Source organism: Apiospora phragmitis (genome assembly GCF_038363925.1).
Source record: "Apiospora phragmitis strain CBS 135458 chromosome Unknown utg000010l:1.0-9815664.0:1.0-9183399.0, whole genome shotgun sequence".
Classification (NCBI taxonomy): Eukaryota; Fungi; Ascomycota; class Sordariomycetes; order Amphisphaeriales; family Apiosporaceae; genus Apiospora; species Apiospora phragmitis.
This window is the reverse complement of record NW_027117409.1, coordinates 6,819,756-6,838,528: the sequence shown is the minus strand read 5'-3', so window position 1 is coordinate 6,838,528 and position 18,773 is coordinate 6,819,756. Positions and strand designations below refer to the sequence as shown.

Below are 18,773 nucleotides of genomic sequence, written 5' to 3'. Positions count from 1 at the left end.
TTGTGATTTGCGCCGCTAAGTTTGCTATTTGCTGGGCCACAAGAGGAATGATACGAAAGAGAGATACTCGTTGCCATCAAGCGGTAATATGTTCGTTGGAGAAAACGTCTGTAGTCAATATAGCATATATGGTGCTCTGCCTTTTGTTGAATGCGTGATGCTTCAGGCCAGGTGGTGTCCCAAACCACATATAACTGTTCACTATGAAGACGTCCAGTTGGTCAAACTACTGGATGATTAAGTAAACTGACGAAAAAAGAGGCTTCTATGGTCGGCTAGATTGTTACATACATATCCCTCAATCGAAGTCCCTGCGAGTGGATAAGTAATGAGAAAGTACAATGTTTACGAGAAATATGAAGGTCGGGCAGGCAGGCAGGCAGGGGATGAAGCTGTGGGTTGATCCCAACTCTAGCCGATCCCGCGAGGGTGGACCTGCTTCTCCGCAACGCCGGTTTGGTCGCTGTTTTGGTCCGCGTCTGTTCAAAGGCTCGGTCGTATACTCCTCAATAAGCATTGGCAGCAGACGGCCACCCGGGAAGTATGAAAACCTGACCTTGGCCTGAATATTGTTGTCCTTCTGAAAGTCGAAATAGGAATGCTTCCTGGGAGACGCATGTTGCCAACGTTGAAGCTAAACCAGCGTTGGATAGAACTACGGCAGGCTGTGCGTAGGGCGTAGGGCGTAGGGCGTAGGGCGCGACAGGGCGTGATGTGTCAAATTACAGACATACAACATGGTCAATTGACACTCTGCACTGGCAAAACCCCCAAACCATTGAACCGTTAAGATCGTGCAATTCCACCTGGAGATATCGAGCATTGCGACACTTATGCAGAAACTGTTGAATATTGCGCATAGCGACAATCCTAAATACTTACCTACATACCTAAGCGACTTCATCCGGAGCACTCGGCGCTCTACCCTCTACAATAGTTCCCTCAACTTGGTTTATTCGCTGCTATGGCGGTATTGGCAGAAGAGGTTGAAGAGGTTGCCGACGTGAGTCGTTCCACAACGACCGTCGTACAGTCAAGTTCTAGAGAAAGGTCGCCGCACAACATCAAGGTCGAAATTGCGTCAATCAAGGACGCAAACGCTATGGCGGATGTAGGCGCGCGGTCCTTCGGCAGCATGATAGGTCAATCTGTGCCTGATGCTGACCTCGAGGTCTTCATGGTTGCGAACTACACGGCCACCGCCATGACTGCAGAGCTCCAAGACCCAGGCAAGCTCACCCTAGTCGCTCAAACTCAGGACGATGAAGCCATCGTGGGGATCGTCCAGCTCGTGCGTAAGCAGACTGATGCCTGCTTGCAAGGAGACGCAGCAGAGAAGTGCTGCTTGCAAAAGCTCTATGTCGACACTTCTGTACATGGAAAGGGCGTCGGCACAAGGCTTATCGGTGCTCTCGAGGGAAAAGCCCGCGCCGAGGGTTTCAAGGAGATATGGTTGACTGTGTGGGAGGAGAATTCCAAGGCACACATGTTATATGAGCGTCTTGGCTACAGGAAAGCAGGCGAGACGAGGTTCTCGCTGGGGACAGTTCACCAGATTGATTGGGTGTACCTGAAAGCTCTTTGAGGGCAAGCATTGGCTGGTCCCATCAAGGAACGCTGCTTTTATCATTTCTATTTTGGTGCTACGCAGATCCTTGGGCGATATGTCAAACTCAAGACTGATGCTACCTTGCAACAGAGATAAGCAAGACCACTAACGTGGGGCAATTGAGAGGGCTGGACTTTGACGGACATGTGCTTTGGAGGGGTTGAGGGGTTACATGCAATAAAAGATCCCGATCTGCCCACCGGTCGATACTGTAGTACAAACTTACAGCTGGGTTAGGACCAATGAACATGGTCCGAAATCAGCCTCCTTTGCTGCGCGGTTCTTGGAATTTCTTGCACTTTACGTACACCAGATCTTCCTATCTTCCAATCACAATACTGTCTATTTGCCGTCCACACCCTCTGCCTCCGTCGATGTGGGATGTTGCTGGAATGATGACACAAGGATGGAAGGATGAGCATTATCTAGATGCCGATGCAGGCACAAGAAGCGCAGTACTTCACTGCCCTACGAACCATGCCAAGGGGTTAGCTTACGTTTGCGGCACCCACTAATGGAACCAACCCGCTCCGGCCGTCGGCGGACCCAGTTGTTGGGAGAACGGATTCTGGAACGGATACTCCTAGTTGATCGTGGGCTTCGCTTAGACAAGGAAGTCAAGTTGCACGAATGATTGAAGCTGCCCTACATACATACAGTAGCCCGCACATCATGGGACACCTTCGGAAATGTCTCGCCTGGGGATGGCTTCCCCAGATTGTTCACTGTCAACGTCACTAGGTTCAATGTTGGTTGGTGAGTGCTGCCAGACCTTCTCCCTACGTAGGTAGTCAAGTAGTACACATCGTACTCGTACCTGCCCAGAACCACGTCATGCCTACCAACAAGCGGATAGTACATATATTTATTTTACTGACGTCAAAATCCCAGTAGCAAGAATATTTCATGTGCCTCCGGTCGCAACGTACCCAGCTACTTTAAAGAGGGCTTCCCTGTGTGCCTGGAAAGGTGAGCTTCTAGCTGGTGGAAAGGTCGATTTCCCAAATTGTACTAGCGGCCAGCGAAGAATCTCGAAGAATCTCAGCACACGGTTGTGAACCACACGGTGTGACTGCCCGTCTTCTTCTGTTTGTCCCTCTTGCCTATCTGAGTACGAGTTAAATCTTCTGACCCGGAGAAGCCTCTTTCTACTTATCTAGCCATCCCTTCGTTGTTGTTTGCTCAGCATATTGACTTTATATTTGTCACGGCTTTGGGGGTTCAGTAATCCGAGCAAGCCACGTGGGATATCGTGGGATATCGTGGGATCCTGACACGGCGTCCAAAACCGTTCGACACGATAAGAGAGCCTAAACCTTCCCTCGGCAATCCTGTTGCCCGGTTTAAAACTTTCTTTCCTCGATCTTCCTTCCTTTCGACGGAACCATGCCTATCCTCGATATCACCAAAGACCTGTCGGCGCTGTTTCGCCAACAGGCAGCTGCTACCCCTGACGCCCTCGCACTGGAGGATGAGACCACAAAATGGACTTATGCCGAGCTGGAGCGTGAGACGAGCGTTCTAGCTGACCGTCTACGCCATCTCGGAGTTGGCCGCGATAACCTTGTCGGTGTGCTCCTGGGCCGCAGTGCAGACTATATTATCGCCTGCCTGGCGGCTTTGCGTGCCGGCGGTGCTTTCCTTGTCTTGGAGCTCGCATACCCTCCTGGACTCCTTGCCGACGTAATTGACGATGCCAGTCCTGCTGTCGTGGTGACTCATCGAGCCTATGCTGGCTCAATCAAGCCCGAGATTCCGCTCATCCTCCTGGACGAGGCTAAGGCCCATACTAATGGCGCCCCGGAGCCTGAGGGACAGGCGAAAGAGCTTCCGCCGCTGCCTTCGGACGATGACCTTGATCGTCTCGCTTTTGTGTGTTACACTTCCGGTACTACGGGCCGTCCCAAGGGTATCGCGAATCCCCATAGAGCCTCGGTCCAGTCTTATGACCAGCGATTTCACTTGAGCGATCTGCAGCCTGGGGGACCGCGTCGCGTGCAATGTGTTCTTTATTTGGGAGATCTTGCGCCCGCTCCTGAGAGGCGCGACAGTTGTTGCTGTCCCTGACGAAACCAGCTACGACCCAGAGGCTCTTGTTGACTTGCTCGCTTCCCAAAAGATCACCGAGACTCTCATGACTCCGACACTTTTGGCCACGGTCTTGTCGAGACATTCAAAGCTTGGCGCACGGTTGCCGGACTTGCGCAGACTTTGGTTAAACGGTGAGGTTGTCACCGCCGATCTTGCCAAGAGAGCCCTCAACGCCTTGCCGAACACTCGGTTACTCAACTGTTACAGTGCAAGTGAGACTCACGAGATCGCCTGTGGCGATATCAAGGAAATGCTCACCGATGAGTCAACAATCTGTCCAGTGGGACCTCCCATGGATCCCAAGCATACCTACATCCTTGATGAAAACTTCAACAAGGTTGAAGACGGCTCGAGTGGCGAGTTGTTCCTCGGCGGTAATTTGCTGGCTCGCGAATATCTCAACCTGCCTGAAACGACGGCTAAATCTTTCCTCGCTGATGCCTTCGATAAAACGCCAGAAGCACGTATGTACAGGACTGGTGACCTGGCAAGAATGCTTCCATCTGGTCTTATGGAGATCACTGGTCGCGTTGGAGCCATGATCAAGGTCCGCGGCTACAGCGTGCAGCCAGGCGCTGTCGAGAGTATCATTATGAGACAGTTGGCTGTTCGTCACTGTGCGGTCATTTCATATGGTGAAGGCCTACGGCGTCAGCTTGTCGCGTACTTCGTCAGAGACAAGGAAGAACCAGGAGATAGAGTCATCCCGGTGGTGGAAGAGTCTGGTTACAGCCCGGTAGCTCGAAAGACTCTGTCAGCATACCTGGCTCACTATATGATTCCAGCTTTGTGGGTTGAGCTTAGTGAGCTTCCTACCCATCAAGTTTCTGGCAAGGTCGACTTGAAGAGATTACCTGGCCCTACCGGCACCAAATCACCTAATGGAAACGGTCAACAGACAGAAAAGGACAGAGAGATCAAGATAGAGGCCATCACTAAGGCGTGGGCTACTTCTTTGAGTCTTCCGATGAACGTTATCACACAGGAGCATGACTTCTTTGACCTCGGAGGTCACTCTCTGGCCCTTGCTGATCTGGCTCGTCGTTTGACCGACAACTTTGGCTTTCCAGTGCCTTTGGCCCGCTTAGCAGGGAACCCGACTCTTGAAGGACATCTGGAAGTCGTGCGGAACGCACGGGACGGTCACACTGCGAAAGTGCAGGCTGACCTCCCCGCCGTATTGCGCGCAGACTCTGCACTTCCTCAGGACATCATACCCACGAATACTTCGATGTGCTCGCTGAAAGACGCCAAGACGATCCTACTTACAGGTGTAACTGGGTACCTCGGTGCCTTCTTGTTGACGGAGCTGATCAGGTCAACCTCCGCGCGTATCCTTTGTCTGGTGCGTTTTACCCAGCCGGCACAATCTACCTCTCGTTCTGCCGGAATGGCGCGAATTCGCAAGAATCTTTTAGCTTTGGGATATGGGAACCGTCTATTTTGGATCGGATCGACGTCGTGCCTGGCAACCTGGGCAGGAAGCGACTGGGTCTGTCGGAGGAGGACTTCGAGGGATTAACTTCAAACCTCGATGTCATTGTCCATTCGGGCGCTACCGTCAATCTTGTCTATCCTTATGCTGCCATGCGTGGAGCTAATGTGGGCGGCACGAAGGAGATACTTCGCCTAGCTGGCCGAAGCGGTGCGACTGTGCACTATATCTCTACGAACGGCGTCCTGCCTCCATCATCGGAAGGCTGGAGTGAGGACACAGTTATTGATGCAGACTCTGTCCCTGAGAAGCTTGTCGACGGCTATGGCCAGACAAAGTGGGTAGCGGAACAGCTTGTTCTGGAGGCAGGCCAGCGTGGGTTGCCTGTCAGAATCTACAGACCCGGTACCATCAGTGGCCACAGTGTCTTGGGGTCTACGAACACCTATGACTTGCTCACTGCCTTGTTTGTCGAGTCAATCCATGTTGGATACGCACCTGAGATCCCTGCCTGGTTGGCAGAGATGACGCCTGTCGACTTTGTCACGCAGGCAGTCGTAACATTGGCGAACCATGTGGATACGGACCAGCGCATCTTCCATATCGGAGACCCTAAGCCCGTGACAGCCACCGCCCTCCTTGGCGATCTCACACAGCTCGGCTATCCCACGGATCTGCTTGGATGGGACGAATGGCTCGCGCTCTGGAATGAAAAGAGAGGCGCTCCCGGCACAAGCGGCGACGACTCGTTTACAGCGGGCATTTTACGCCGGGGCATGCCGACCGTCGACTTCTTGGAGGCTGTCACTGTACTGAATGATTCAAAGACCCAGGAGGTCCTCGATATCTATGGACTCCAGAGACCAAAGATTGACTGCGCGCTTCTCGAGATCTATTGCCGGGACTGGTATGCTCGCGGTTGGCTGTCTCATGCGCCTCGCCAGGGCGACGCATCGATACAAGCAAAGCCCAAAGGCCCTCTTGCTGGCCGTGTTGCTGTTGTGACTGGGGCCAGTTCTGGCATTGGCGCTGCAGTTGCAACGGCTCTGGCTCGAGAAGGTGCACATGTCGCTATCGCCGCACGCCGCACTGAGGCATTGGAGACTTTGAAGACCAAGCTTACTGGTGTAGGTAGTAAAGTCCTCGTCCATAAGACCGATGTGACAAACAAGGCGCAGGTCGAGTCACTTATGCGTACTGCTACCGAGGAACTAGGCCCTATCGATATTCTCGTTAGCTGCGCTGGTGTCATGTACTTCACCATGATGAAGAACATCCAGACCGAAGAATGGGACCGTACAGTTGATGTCAACTGCAAGGGCCTTCTTCACTGCCTGTCTTCTACTGTGCCAGAGATGCTTTCAAGGGGCAAAGGTCACATTGTTGCAATCTCGTCAGACGCAGGCCGAAAAGTCTTCCCTGGCCTCGGTGTCTACTCTGCTAGCAAGTTCTTTGTGGAAGCAACGCTCCAAAGTCTTCGATTGGAGACTGCCGGTACGGGTCTACGAGTCACCAGCATACAGCCAGGCAACGTTGCGACAGACCTCTTGGGCATGTCAACTGATACGGAGGCTCTTAAGCAATTCGGTGAACCATCTGGCGCCAAGGTTCTCGAACCCGAGAATGTGGCTAATGCGATCGTGTTTGCATTGAAGCAACCGGAGCATGTTTCTGTCAACGAAGTTCTGATTGAGCCACGGGATGAGCCAATTTAAAGGGATAGACGACTACATATGGGGAGGTATTCAAACAATCAACACGGCTTTTGGGGAATGGTGTAAGGACAAGCAAACGCAATTTTCCTCGAGCAGACGATCAAATCATGTTTTCTTTCTTTCCTACCAAAACACGAAATAGTGGCCAGGCAGCATGTCTCGGGCACACCGAAAGAGAGAGAGAGAGGAGGAGAGATGCATCACCTCGGGGAACGATATACATAAAACGCCCAGCACTCGACTAATGTCTTCCGTAGCATTCGTTTCTTATATCTCTCTCTTTTCTTGGCTTGAACTACAACAAACCTGGCTTTTCCTATTTAGGTACCGAAGCGGTCTCTACGTATTTGAGACTAGGCACGCAGCAGTGGCAAGCAGCTTTGTTGTCGATCCGCCTTTTTCCATGTGTCGATGGGGCCAGCCTTAGAGCATTGCCTACAATCCTATTCCGTGTACCCCCCTGATTATATGGCAAGAGACTCCAGCCCCAGGGTTCGCCATGGTAGGTTTGTATGTTCGACTCATAGCAACGAAGGTGGGCCTCGAGACGATGATTGAACCCGCCCTTGAGCCATGCTCCTCGAGTGTTAATACAGCGCTCGAGTCTTGTGGTCGCTAATCTGCAGGCTCTCGTCGTCTCTCGTTATCTTATTCCAATTCCACGAACTGTAACGAGTCCTGAAGTCGCCTCCTCAAGAGCCGTGAACTCGGCCGTTCAGGCATCCGCGGCGTGGATATAGCAGCTACACGGTAGGCTCCCTTGCTTTTACTTGATGATACATGGATATTCCACCTCGAATCAGAACAGAGGGCGAGTGATCAGGCATGCACTGTGATCAGCTGTGCATCAAGTATAGCGGGTACGTATGATGCACCGATAACCCCGTCCCTCCAATCGATCTAGGTAGATTGTACGATGGTGGGAATCGGGAGGGAAATGGCGGTGATTGAAGAGACGAATAATAAATAGGACAGTGTCGGGGGTAAGCAATATACCTATTGCACCTCCTCTAATTGGTGGGCCAAGTTGAAGGGACCGCTTCAGACTTCAGAACCCCGCAGCTGCTGACAGCTCGTCTTGTGCAAAGGCATATTCCAATGTTTGTGTTGTTTGAACGGCCTACTTCTAATCCTATACTGGTCATGACCGCCGCAGTAGAGTCTGAGAGCGGTAGTGATGAGGCTCGAGTCGCTGATCAGCTAAGCCACGATGCCACCAGTGACAGCAAATGGGCGCAGGCTGCCCAAAGCCTGAGCGCCGACGATCGCGAGCGATTTGGCATAGCTCAGTCATCGTCCGGCCAAGACCCTCTCCGGCTGCTTGAAGATATCCTCACAGCGACACAGGCGAAGAAAGAAGAGTCGCTAGAGAAGCGGTGGAAGGTCACACTCAAGGGCCGTACAATCATCGTCCGTGATGTATTGGAGAAGATGACACTCTGGATCAGCAAGTTCATGGCAAGTACCAGCCTGTATTGCCATGTTCATTCTTGTAAGTGCTAATCGAGACGCAACTTTAAGGCGATCGGCAACCTAGCACTTCAATACGACCCGACAGGCGCTGCTTTACCTTGCGTACGGCGCTGCATTATGCCGCGGAAAAGGGACACGCAAAAGTAGTGGCGGCGCTCCTGGAGAGAGGGGTTGCCGCGGAACGTATTCGATCGAAGCCGAAATACGCCGCTGCATCTTGCCACTATGCGGGGACGCGATGAGTGCGCAGCACTCTTGCTTTCCCACGGTGCCGACGTGTTGGCTGAGGACCAGGATGGGAACATTCTGCTAGACCTCGCCGAAAAGTATCATAACCCTTCCATGGAACGCATCATCCGGGAGCATATGGAATCTTTAATAGAAGAGCTTCGATCGAAGGCAGATGAGGAGCGCGGTCGATCACAGAGCGTTCCCGGGCAAGAGGGGATGGCGGTCCAGGTAGCAGTCCCCGTAGAATAGCCCCCTGACGCTGGCTCCCAAGATCGCAACGGCGATTGTGAGCTTGACAATGATAGAAGACACGAAACTTGAGTTTATATTCTGGAAAGGAATCAATGAAATTCAACAGCAGGTGGCGGGATTTGTTAGCCTTACGCTTACAAAAGGTGGTGAAATGCTAGATCACTTGGTACCGGGGTTGCAGGGTGGTAACGTAACAGGGGATTTGAGAGACTCCTATCTGATATCAAGCATCCTATATACGTAAAATAAGAACGTTTTCCAGTACGTGGGTAATCGCCTACTATGGGTATTTGATCTTCCTCGATTAGGCCAGTGGCGTGTCCGCCGCTTTAACCCTCCCAAACAAACTCCTGCTTGACCTCGCCCTCTCTCTTCAGACCCCTGAGCGCGAAACCGTAATCGCCAGCATTGGGCGTGCGCAGCAGCGTGTGGATGTGGAAGCGCTTGGGCTCCTGGTTGGTGAGGAAGACGCCGGAGTGGTGGTCGAACTCGACGACGACGACGGGGCTCTGGATGCGGAAGTAGAAGGGGTCCGCGGCGCCGTGGCCGCCGATCCACGAGAAGTACGTCTCGTGGTACCAGGCGCGGCAGTCCGCGAGCTTGAGCTCCCGCGCGCGCCGGGGCAGGTACAGGAGGTACTGCCCGAGGATCCGGGACACGGTCTCCTGCTGCTCGGGCGGCAGCGAGGCGACGACGACGCCCTCGTAGGGCACGACGCGGTTGTCGCGGTACGCGCCCAGCAGGTGGCGCTGGTCGTCGTGGTTCCAGCGGCCCTTGGGCATCCCGTCGTCCTTCATGTGCTCGTAGATGCGGGCCCGGGCCTGCTGCTCCGGCGCCAGGCTCTGCATGAGCTGCAGGCCCAGGCGCTCCTCCTCGTGCAGGATGCGGGTGCCCTGGTAGGGCCCGTCGTCGATGAGGTTGGGCTCGGCGCCGGTGAACCAGGGGCTCACGACGATCTGGGGCCCGCGCAGGAAGACAGAGAGGCAGAGGTGGTGGCCGTAGAAACTAAAACCCCAGGGCTGCTCGGAGGAGTCAGCGGGCTCGCCGAAGACGCAGAAGTTGTACGAGAACTCGTTCATGACGGCGGGCGCGCCGACCAGGGCGCCGAGGAAGTGGTTCACGCGCATGGCGGCGACGGCCTTGGCGTAGCCCTCGGGGCTCAGCGCGGCCGCGAGCACGGCCAGGACGTCGGCCCGCAGCGCCGGGCCCAGCTGGTCCAGGCGCACGCCCTTGTCCGACAAGAGGAACTCCGGGTTCGACCACGTGCGCCACTGCGGCGAGTCGATGTGGAACAGCGTCTTTTGCCGCTGGGCGTCCGTCAGCTGGTCCAGCACCTTGTTCGTAGCCTGGACGATGTCGGCGATGGGGACGCCCTCGTCGCGGGGCTGGAAGAGTCCGGGGCGGACCTTGCCTGTTTCATATTGTTAGACATCACAGTATGCATTTCTAGATGACAGTCAGGGGCGAGGGGGCGTTGAGAATACCGTCATTGGTCACGCCGCGAAATGGCTCTTTGAGGAGCTTTAGCCAGTGCTGGTACAGAGCATACAGCCACGGGGGCCGTCGATGGTCTACCAATTCGGCGGCATGAGAGTAAGCATCACACTCGGCTATACGGGTGAACCGGGGCGTGGCGAGGTCTGGAAGGTACTCCCGGAAGGTCTGCGATTCGGCGACGAGCTCTTCTTGTCCAGGCGCCATGATTAGGTCCTGTCGAATCCCCCGCCTTGTACGAACACGCTGGACAAAGTGTCAAAAGGGCTGGAATAACAGAAAGACACTGACCACTTGCAATTGATGGTTTCGGCAAGAGGAAAGAGATATGTAAATGTCGACTTACTTTACCTATGTATCAATCAATATATCGGCTCCCGAAGCGGTGGTTCGATCACGGCTATCTTCTTCGGCATGGCGGGGGTGATCTTCCAGGTGGGCCGCATCAATCTTTCTCCTACATACTTCTCCCCCACAAACCCAAAATCAAATAGCACCGACGCGGGGATGTCACTGTCACTACAGAATCGATCGGTTGTTCGATGGGAAGCGATGACATGACCAATCAAGAAGTCCCAAACCCCGTCTATAAGGTTAACAACGACGTCCTAGCTATCTTGAGGCACAGCCAAATGACACTATACGGAGTATGTCGTCGAGTGCCGGAGAATATTCGATTTGCTGCTGCCGGGCATAGTTTCGGCCCGCCTATTTTGCAATCGCTCCGCGTTCTGGCAATCACAGTTGATGCAACCACAAGTCAGTCGCCTTTACGAGAGAAATTCGTAAATAGAACAATACTTATACTTATACAAATCATTATTCCTATAAAACATATTGAAAAAGAAGAAGAAGACCTGCTCACCATTCGATTCACTACGCATTCTAGATGAGCTTTGTTATTCAAATGCACGTCGGCACACGAACGAAAGCCGCACTTGCCCAGCGCGCAAGTGAAGAAGACGCGGCCCGACGGCCTGCACCGCGTCGTCAGGTCCGCTCTCGACGGCAGCCCGCACAGGCAGGTAATATTGTCCTCGTAGATGCCCGTCGTGTCCGCCCACGAAATGAAGCTGCCGAAGCGGTTGTCTTGCCCGCACTCGGAGCAGGTGAACTGCAGGCGGCCTTCGTTGAACAGGTTGGAACGGGCGGCCGGGACGCGGCGCACCGTGTCGGTCTGCTCGCAGTGGCGGCATCGCACGGGCTGGTTCGGGAACGCCGGGTGGTAGTATCGTGGTGGCGACGGTGGTGGGGTAAGCAGGCTTTCGCGGCCGGCTTCACATATCGCTCCATCTTCTTCGTTCTTGACAGGAGACTTGTCTTGGGGATGTTCGGGAAGGGACAGTAATGCATTTTGATCATTGTCTGGTTCCTCTTTGATTACACGACGACAAGTACGCTTCCTCGATGCCCTTTCGTAGTCCTGGACGCTCGCATCGTCATCGTCGGTGTCATCACCAATCAGCTCCCGTTTTCTTTTAGAATCTGGGCCTGATCCATCGTTTTTACCAGTCTGCTGGGTTAAGAGTTCGTGAGTCCCAGCTAATAAGAGTTAGCAACAACAAAAGAGTATTGAGAGAGAACATGTAGTTATAGTGATTCAGTACGATATCTCTTCATGGGGGGCCGAGGGGTTTTATTTGCATGATTCAGTAGCTGTTTCGGACGGCGATTTGCATAGCCAGTGCAGTGACTGAAGGTCGAACCGAACGCACCATTTATCCCGGTTTGCTTGCTTCCAGTATTGCCCCTCCATCCCCTCACGATGCCGAAGAAATGCGCTCAGATCTTGTGGGACGTCCCGTTCTCAATGGTCAAGTGACCAAATGCGAGCATATCTTGCAGTACTGCGTGCCTAACATTAGGTTTATACAGTGGCACGGGTAAAGATACCGCACAGCTGAGTTGCGTGGGGCGAATCTGCCAGCAACACATTATCCTTGCTACATACGTACGAGGTAAGCAAGATGAAACACCAGGGAAACACTAAAGCTTCGAATGCCAGACTATTTTATACAGCGATGGAAACCGGTCCCTTTCTAACCGTTCGCGTGACCGACCGTCCGAAGTTGATATCTCGGCTCTCGCCCGCCTCCCCCGTACGTATGCTTCGTCCCAGAATGTGACTCCGAGTCCGAATACTTTGGTGATATCTGGCTTCCAATGGATAAACGCCCTTAATGATTGTACGCCCCCAATAGTTGTACGCCACTGATAGATATTTCGACACCGTGAAGGCATCCGATGCCGCTTGTGGCGGAGTGTTGCTAGTCCCTGGAGATTGAAATACGTTTCGTACAGCGCCTCGCGGAATTTCCAAACAGTCCAGCAGAAGTTGTACAGCAATCTGAATAGATAGGTCGCATGAGCTGCGTAATTGTCATTATTGGTGCTATGTACAGTACGGTTCTCCATTTTGTTATACGCCCATGGATGATAAGAGGCCATGCCGAACACACGCTCCCGAACACCTGTTCCCAATGCTGTTTAGTCTAGGGCTAAATTCTCTGCCCCTTTTCAGAGGGAGCCTCCCTTCCGTTTTCCCCCAAAGAAACTCGCCCATCTAAGGCGAGCACCACTGCTGCGGTTGAAAATGGAGCATACTTCAAAACAATACAAAACACGCTCCTCACTCCCCGTATAATACAGTCATCGTAATACCTCGGCCGCTGCCGTTTACCGTTTTCTCGTGTCTTTCCCCTTTTTGGCCTTCCCCTTTTTCTTGTCTTTCGGCAGCTCCAGGGCTGTGCCTTCTAGCATGCGTCCCATCGTCCCGAGCATGAAATCGTCGATATTCCGCATCTGCTCGCCCCATGCGTTGAGCTCAACCTCCACGGCGTCGTCGGCAGATTGCTCGTACAATCCAAGATTCGAACGACCGATGCCCGGGGCCGTCGACGCATCCCTGGTAGCCGGTGTGCCTTGTCTTGTGCTCGATGCCCCGAAGCGCTAGCAGTAGGCGCCTTGTCATCGAAGTCGGCCTCGTCTTCTTGGATCTCCTTTTCGGCTTCGTGGGCGGCTGCGACGTCTTCGCGGTCTTCGGCTTGTTCGAGAACTCGGCCAACAGCACGTTCGCCTCCTGTTTCGGCGCCTCCCAACACGCGATCCATGGCGTCTCCAACAACATCCTCTACAGCATCGTCCACGACATCTTTCATGACGTCTTGAACCCTCATTTTGTTAAAGTAGTCGGTAGTAAATCCTCCTTCCTGGATGACCACATCGTCCAGCATTTGCTTCTGTGACGCCTTGCGTAGAATATTGGCCTCGATGGTGTGTTCCGAGATCAGACGATAGATATGTACGTCGCGAGTTTGACCAATGCGATGGCACCGATCCTGGCACTGCTTGTCCATGGCTGGATTCCAGTCTTGGTCGTAAAAGATTACAGTATCAGCACCAGTCAAGTTGATGCCTAGTCCTCCTGATCGAGTAGACAGGATGAAAGCAAGAATGCGGTTGTCGTTGTTGAAGCGATCAGTCAAGATTTGGCGTTGCTCAACCTTGGTAGCACCATCCAGACGAAGATATTTATGGCCGTGTATGTTGAGGAACTGCTCCAGGATATCCAGCACCTTGGTCATTTGCGTGAAGATGAGAGCCCGGTGCCCGCCGGATTGGAGTTTACGCAGAAGACGGTCCAATGCCTGCAACTTGCCGCAGTCGTATTGTAGCAACCGCTTATCAGGAATTGGATACTTAAGCGCATGCGGGCCTCATGCCATGGGTCAATAGGCGCCTCCTTAGGCATGAAAGGCGCATGGCGAACGGGGGCCGCGAGCCGAAGGTTCTCCTCATCGAACACCTGGACACCCTTAGAGCCCAAGACAAATTGATCGGCATCTCGTGTGATGACTGCGGGTGTGATGCACGCGAATCTGGAGATAGTTCTCTTCATGCTTGCTGCACGCTGGTCTAGATCCAATACCATGGAGCCCAGGATGGGCGACTTCTTCAAACCAGCTCATGATCTTGGCCGGGACTTCGGGGCGTGGCTTGCGTGGCCGTTTATCAGTACCAATTGTTAAAAAGTCTCGCAGGTTTTTGCCATAGATTGGTCTCTGCTGTCGGCGAAGAGCGTTGATGTAGACGCAATGTTGTAATTCTTCGAATCTGCCCCAGCGAGCTGCACTCTCGAGGTAGACAATGTTGGACTCAACAGCAGAAGGGTCAAGATTTGAATAAGCAGACTGAGCTCGTGTCTTTTGAGCTTCCCTTAGGTCCATAAGCGAGCGGTGGAAGCTTAACTGAGAAACTCGGTCGCAAACAGCACCAGACAGGTCCTCAGAATGGGTCGGCAACAAGTTGAGAAAGCTTAGGCTTACGAGACTCATCGGCTTTTCCGCCAAGAGTTTGTCCTTCACCAGACGATTTGTGAACTCATAATCCGCAGCCACCGATCCGCGCTGCCGAAAGGATGTCATGATCGGTCGTTCAACGAACAAGTCTGGGTGATTACAGACTTTTCGAAGTTGCATGAGACAGTTGATGACGGATATGTAGTTGCCTGATGCCAGCGCTTCTCGCGTGTCAGTCCGGGCAAGAAACCCGTCATACAGCTCGCGCTGTCTTCGCGATAACCGACAGAACTCGACATGTTCGTATTTGGCAGGCATTTGCTTTTCGACATCGGCCTTCAGACGACGAAGCAGGTAAGGTCGGAGGACCTTGTGAAGCTTGGCAATGATGGCTCGAGCCTCGTCGTCCATCTGCTCCCTGCCACTCTCCAGAATCTGGGACTCTGGCTTGTGGAACCAGTCTTGAAATTCAGCAAGATCCGCGAAACCACCGACTCCATTCTCCGAAGGCATCAAGAAGAAAAGCAAGGACCAAAGCTCCGTCAGGTTGTTTTGTAGGGGCGTTCCGGTCAGCAAAAGGCGGGCTTGTGTGTTGAACGTCAGCAAAGTCTGCCATCGTTTGGACTTGAAGTTCTTGATGTTGTGAGCCTCGTCGAGAATCATGTAATGCCATCTTCGACGCTTAAAGACTTGCTGATCCTGGAGGACAATCTGATACGATGTGATGCAGACGTTCCACATGTCGTCCGTCTTCCATCCTTGACGCTTCCTTTTCCGCTCCTCTATACTACCGTAGTATGAGAGGACCTTGAAGCCGGGGCACCATTTCTTGAATTCCATTTCCCAATTCAGCATTACACTCGTTGGAACAATCACTAAGTGAGGACCCCAGACTTCGTGATGGCAAGCCAAGTGCGCCAACAGTGCAATTGTCTGGATCGTTTTGCCGAGACCCATTTCATCAGCGAGGATGCCGTTCGTCTTGTTACGATAAAGGCCCGCAAGCCAGTCCAGGCCATAATGTTGATACTCGCGAAGTGTCCCTCGGAGCAGGAAAGGTACTTCGGTCTTGGGTGTGCGGCCTGCTGGCGATGATGACCTACTAGGCCGGACTTGACTACCGATGAAGCCGTATCGGCATCTGTGACCTTCGTCTCGGATGTTCTGGGTGACTGACTAGGATCCCGACTCCCTGTGTTGGTTACTGCATCGGTGCCGGGGCTGACATTCGCAGCGACAGAAGTGGTGGTAGCTTCGACACTGCGGATTACTGGCGGCTCTTCACCGGCTTCGATCATAGTCAAATCGACATTGCTCTCCAGTTGTCCGTGTTTAACGGCGTCAACAATCTCATTACCGACAGTTTGGGCATTGAGAGGACCTGGTATTGTAGCCATGGCGTTTGGTGTATTGGCTTGGTACGGATTGTTGGGCGGGTCGACTTGCATTGGCTGTAGCTGCGACGTCTCAGCGTCCGTCGCTTGCTGAGAAGTCGGTCCCCTGTTCTCCGGTTCGACTGTAGCGTCGCCATGGCTTGGTTGCAGGGCAGGAGATATATCGCCCAATGTCTCGTCAATAGGCTCAATCCCGTTAGGTTGCTCCCCGGCCTCGCTGTGGTCCGGCGGCGGCGCATCTCCCATTTCAACGTCGTCGGCAGGTGGGTCTGGTTGTTCTCCGTTGGCATCAGTCTTCAGTTTCTCCAATTCAGACTTGCCAAAAAGCAATCCGAGAAGACCTGAGGGTTCTTCATCTTCCTCTTTATCTTCCTCATCCTCCGAACCATCATCGACATCGCTTTCTGAATTTTCATCACTTGAGCCAAGATCGTCGTCCATGTCGACGGATTCATCACTTGTTTCGTCTCCATCGATGACTCCAGCACGCGACTCCTCGTCGCCAGGGTCCTCCTCTGCGTCTACCTCATCACGTGGTAAATCAGGGACATTGGCGTACTTTGCTATCAGCTGCTCTTGAGTCAACTGAGCATCTGATATGTCCGACTTCGCGTCGTCTTCGTCGTCCGATGAGGTCATATTGTCCTCGTCTCCACCGAAGGTCCTATGAGTATCGGATCCATCATCTGATTGCAAGTCACCAGCAAGATCAGTAGCCGCAGCATCCTCTTCATCTTCGAAGTCTTCCTCATCCTCGTCGTCCTCATCTGTAGCATCGTCCTCTGCATCGCCATCCTCCTCAGATACAACTTCAGAGTCGAAATGAGCACGACGGGCTTGAAGCTTGAGCTCTGACATATTGACTGCTTCGTTCAGAGCTGCCTTCACCCGTTTTTGTTCGGCGGCCTCCCACTCTTCTAAACGCCTGCGGTTGATTTCGACCCGCACATTTTCCCAAGTACCAAACAGCACTTTTACCACAGTTTTGTATCGCGCTATCCAGGCCTCTCTTGCCTCAGCTTCGATTTGTTCGGCTGTTTTGGGTTGTCTCCGGAGCCATTCCTCTCGACAAGCCTCCGCTAGTTTCCGCGCTGTCGTTCTATGTCGGTGGTGCTCAATGACCATGAGTTTTCTGAAATTGGTCGCAGCCTTGAGCATGTGATCCATATGTGCCCATTGTCGAGGAGGCTCTTCAGCCGCTTCCGGAACAAATGCAGCGCAGGTGACTTCATCAAGCAGGCCACCAGGTCTAGCCTCCACTTCCACGCGCGCAAGGACCTTGGCCTCTCTCTCTGCCTGCTCATCGGTGTAAGACGGTCCATCGTCAACCAAGTCCCGCCACCCGCCTTCTTGGATATCTATGATTGGCGCCTTCTGCAGAAAGTCGGCAAAATCTTCACCCACTTTGGGCCGAGCTACAGTCTGGCCTGGTAGCACATTGACTTGGGCGGGGTGAACGATGGGTATAAACGCGGACTTAACGCGTAGTCGAATCTTTGTCGGACGCGCATTCGAACTATCCTCATCATCGTTAAGAGGTAACTCCAGGCTGTCGCGTCGGTTACGGGAGCTTCGTCGCGTCCTGGCTGAGGTACGTCTGGGTGTGGTTTGAGGCGGTGGTGAGGGGGATAGTCTCCTACGGCTCGTTGTTTTTGGCACAGACCGGGTGCCATTCGTAACCGGCTTCTTCGAAGCACTTTTGTTGGCAGAGACTGGAGTCTTGGAGGCTGCGGCTCTGCTGCCGGAAGCGGACCTTAGAGCCCCATTCAGGTGGCCATTTGCTCTAGGAGTGTTTGCTTGCTTGGCCTTGGCTGGTGGTGTGGCCTTCTGGTCCTGTAGAGCACCTCTAGTGAGCCTTGACTTGACTGCTGAAGGCGGCGGGCCTGAAGGTAGAATGTTGACGCGGCCAGATCTCCGTTTGCCATTGTCAATGATCGTAGTCGGGCCCTCAGCCTCGAATTTCTTCCAGGGCGGTGACACGGGATTGGATTTGCGCTGTTGGGAACCAGGAGGCGTCGACACTCTACGACGCTTAGACGGTCTTCCATCTTCTTCGGGCTCGGTGTTCGCTTCGTGGTTCAGACCATTCGGCGTGACCTGTGATAATGAGGGCTCGGCAAAAGGGTTTTCTTCGAATTCATCGTCCGACTTTATAGGAGTCAAATCGGAGTCGCTGCTATCGCCAGAAAGATTTTGAACTTTGGGCGGTATATTGGACGTGTCAATTTGCAGCCTCTCGTCCTTTACTGCAGCCGGATCGGTGTCGTGGTGATTTGAATTCGAAGTTGCATCGAGGTCGTGTGCGGGAGCAGGCGCATTTGCAGCAGTTGGAGAAGCATCGGCCATGACGCGGTGGTGCCCAGGGTCTCGGAGGGACAAGAGGGTCTCGAACTCGACGAATCTGGCATTTGGGGAGGCAAAAAATAGGTCTACGAATAGAGAAGAGCCGAGAGATTATCACTGCAAAGTCTGGACATGCTCAGGGAACCGTGCCGGTGGTTACGATGGAAAATGTGTTGAAAATGCTACTCTCCAGCTAAAAGTTTTGATGAGTGACCCCGTTGCTCTGGAAATTTTGCGCTTGCTGCCTTGTCGCGCGGATTAGAAGGGCAGAGAAAAGGCAGCAAAGTTACCAGACACGTCTTGGACTCTCGGGCGGTGCTGGAGCTAACTGCATCACTAGAAGGCGGGCGCTGTACAAGCAAGTACCTGGGCCTTCTGGGCCTTCCTGGGCGGGCCAGTGGCTAAAACTGAATTGAGAGTGGAAGCTTGGGCCTATGG

General features: G+C 53.3%; 7 protein-coding genes across 7 annotated transcripts; 4 read left to right on the top strand and 3 right to left on the bottom strand.

Moving 5' to 3' along the window:
- Positions 1 to 964: 964 nt before the first annotated feature.
- On the top strand, positions 965 to 1,585 carry PG994_011842 (acyl-CoA N-acyltransferase; the record flags this gene model as incomplete). The annotated part of the gene is made up of 1 exon (XM_066863251.1): positions 965 to 1,585. The coding sequence occupies one exon, from the start codon at positions 965 to 967 to the stop codon at positions 1,583 to 1,585; it is 621 nt and encodes a 206-aa protein (XP_066712361.1).
- A 1,410-nt stretch (positions 1,586 to 2,995) lies between these two features.
- Positions 2,996 to 6,850, top strand: PG994_011841 (NRPS-like enzyme; the record flags this gene model as incomplete). Its single annotated transcript, XM_066863250.1, has 3 exons — positions 2,996 to 3,611; positions 3,661 to 4,973; positions 5,018 to 6,850. The coding sequence occupies 3 exons, from the start codon at positions 2,996 to 2,998 to the stop codon at positions 6,848 to 6,850; spliced, it is 3,762 nt and encodes a 1,253-aa protein (XP_066712360.1).
- Positions 6,851 to 7,993: 1,143 nt separating this feature from the next.
- On the top strand, positions 7,994 to 8,353 carry PG994_011840 (uncharacterized protein; the record flags this gene model as incomplete). The annotated part of the gene is made up of 1 exon (XM_066863249.1): positions 7,994 to 8,353. The coding sequence occupies one exon, from the start codon at positions 7,994 to 7,996 to the stop codon at positions 8,351 to 8,353; it is 360 nt and encodes a 119-aa protein (XP_066712359.1).
- Positions 8,354 to 8,548: 195 nt separating this feature from the next.
- Positions 8,549 to 8,803, top strand: PG994_011839 (uncharacterized protein; the record flags this gene model as incomplete). The annotated part of the gene is made up of 1 exon (XM_066863248.1): positions 8,549 to 8,803. One exon carries the CDS (start codon positions 8,549 to 8,551, stop codon positions 8,801 to 8,803), a length of 255 nt encoding a protein of 84 aa, XP_066712358.1.
- Positions 8,804 to 9,135: 332 nt separating this feature from the next.
- On the bottom strand, positions 9,136 to 10,507 carry PG994_011838 (uncharacterized protein; the record flags this gene model as incomplete). Its single annotated transcript, XM_066863247.1, has 2 exons — positions 9,136 to 10,217; positions 10,291 to 10,507. The coding sequence occupies 2 exons, from the start codon at positions 10,505 to 10,507 to the stop codon at positions 9,136 to 9,138; spliced, it is 1,299 nt and encodes a 432-aa protein (XP_066712357.1).
- Positions 10,508 to 11,060: 553 nt separating this feature from the next.
- On the bottom strand, positions 11,061 to 12,018 carry PG994_011837 (uncharacterized protein; the record flags this gene model as incomplete). Its single annotated transcript, XM_066863246.1, has 3 exons — positions 11,061 to 11,068; positions 11,228 to 11,813; positions 12,016 to 12,018. 3 exons carry the CDS (start codon positions 12,016 to 12,018, stop codon positions 11,061 to 11,063), a joined length of 597 nt encoding a protein of 198 aa, XP_066712356.1.
- A 958-nt stretch (positions 12,019 to 12,976) lies between these two features.
- PG994_011836 (uncharacterized protein) lies at positions 12,977 to 18,338 on the bottom strand (the record flags this gene model as incomplete). Its single annotated transcript, XM_066863245.1, has 7 exons — positions 12,977 to 13,205; positions 13,241 to 13,953; positions 14,070 to 14,155; positions 14,229 to 14,583; positions 14,626 to 14,706; positions 14,764 to 15,710; positions 15,776 to 18,338. 7 exons carry the CDS (start codon positions 18,336 to 18,338, stop codon positions 12,977 to 12,979), a joined length of 4,974 nt encoding a protein of 1,657 aa, XP_066712355.1.
- Between the last annotated feature and the right edge of the window lie 435 nt (positions 18,339 to 18,773).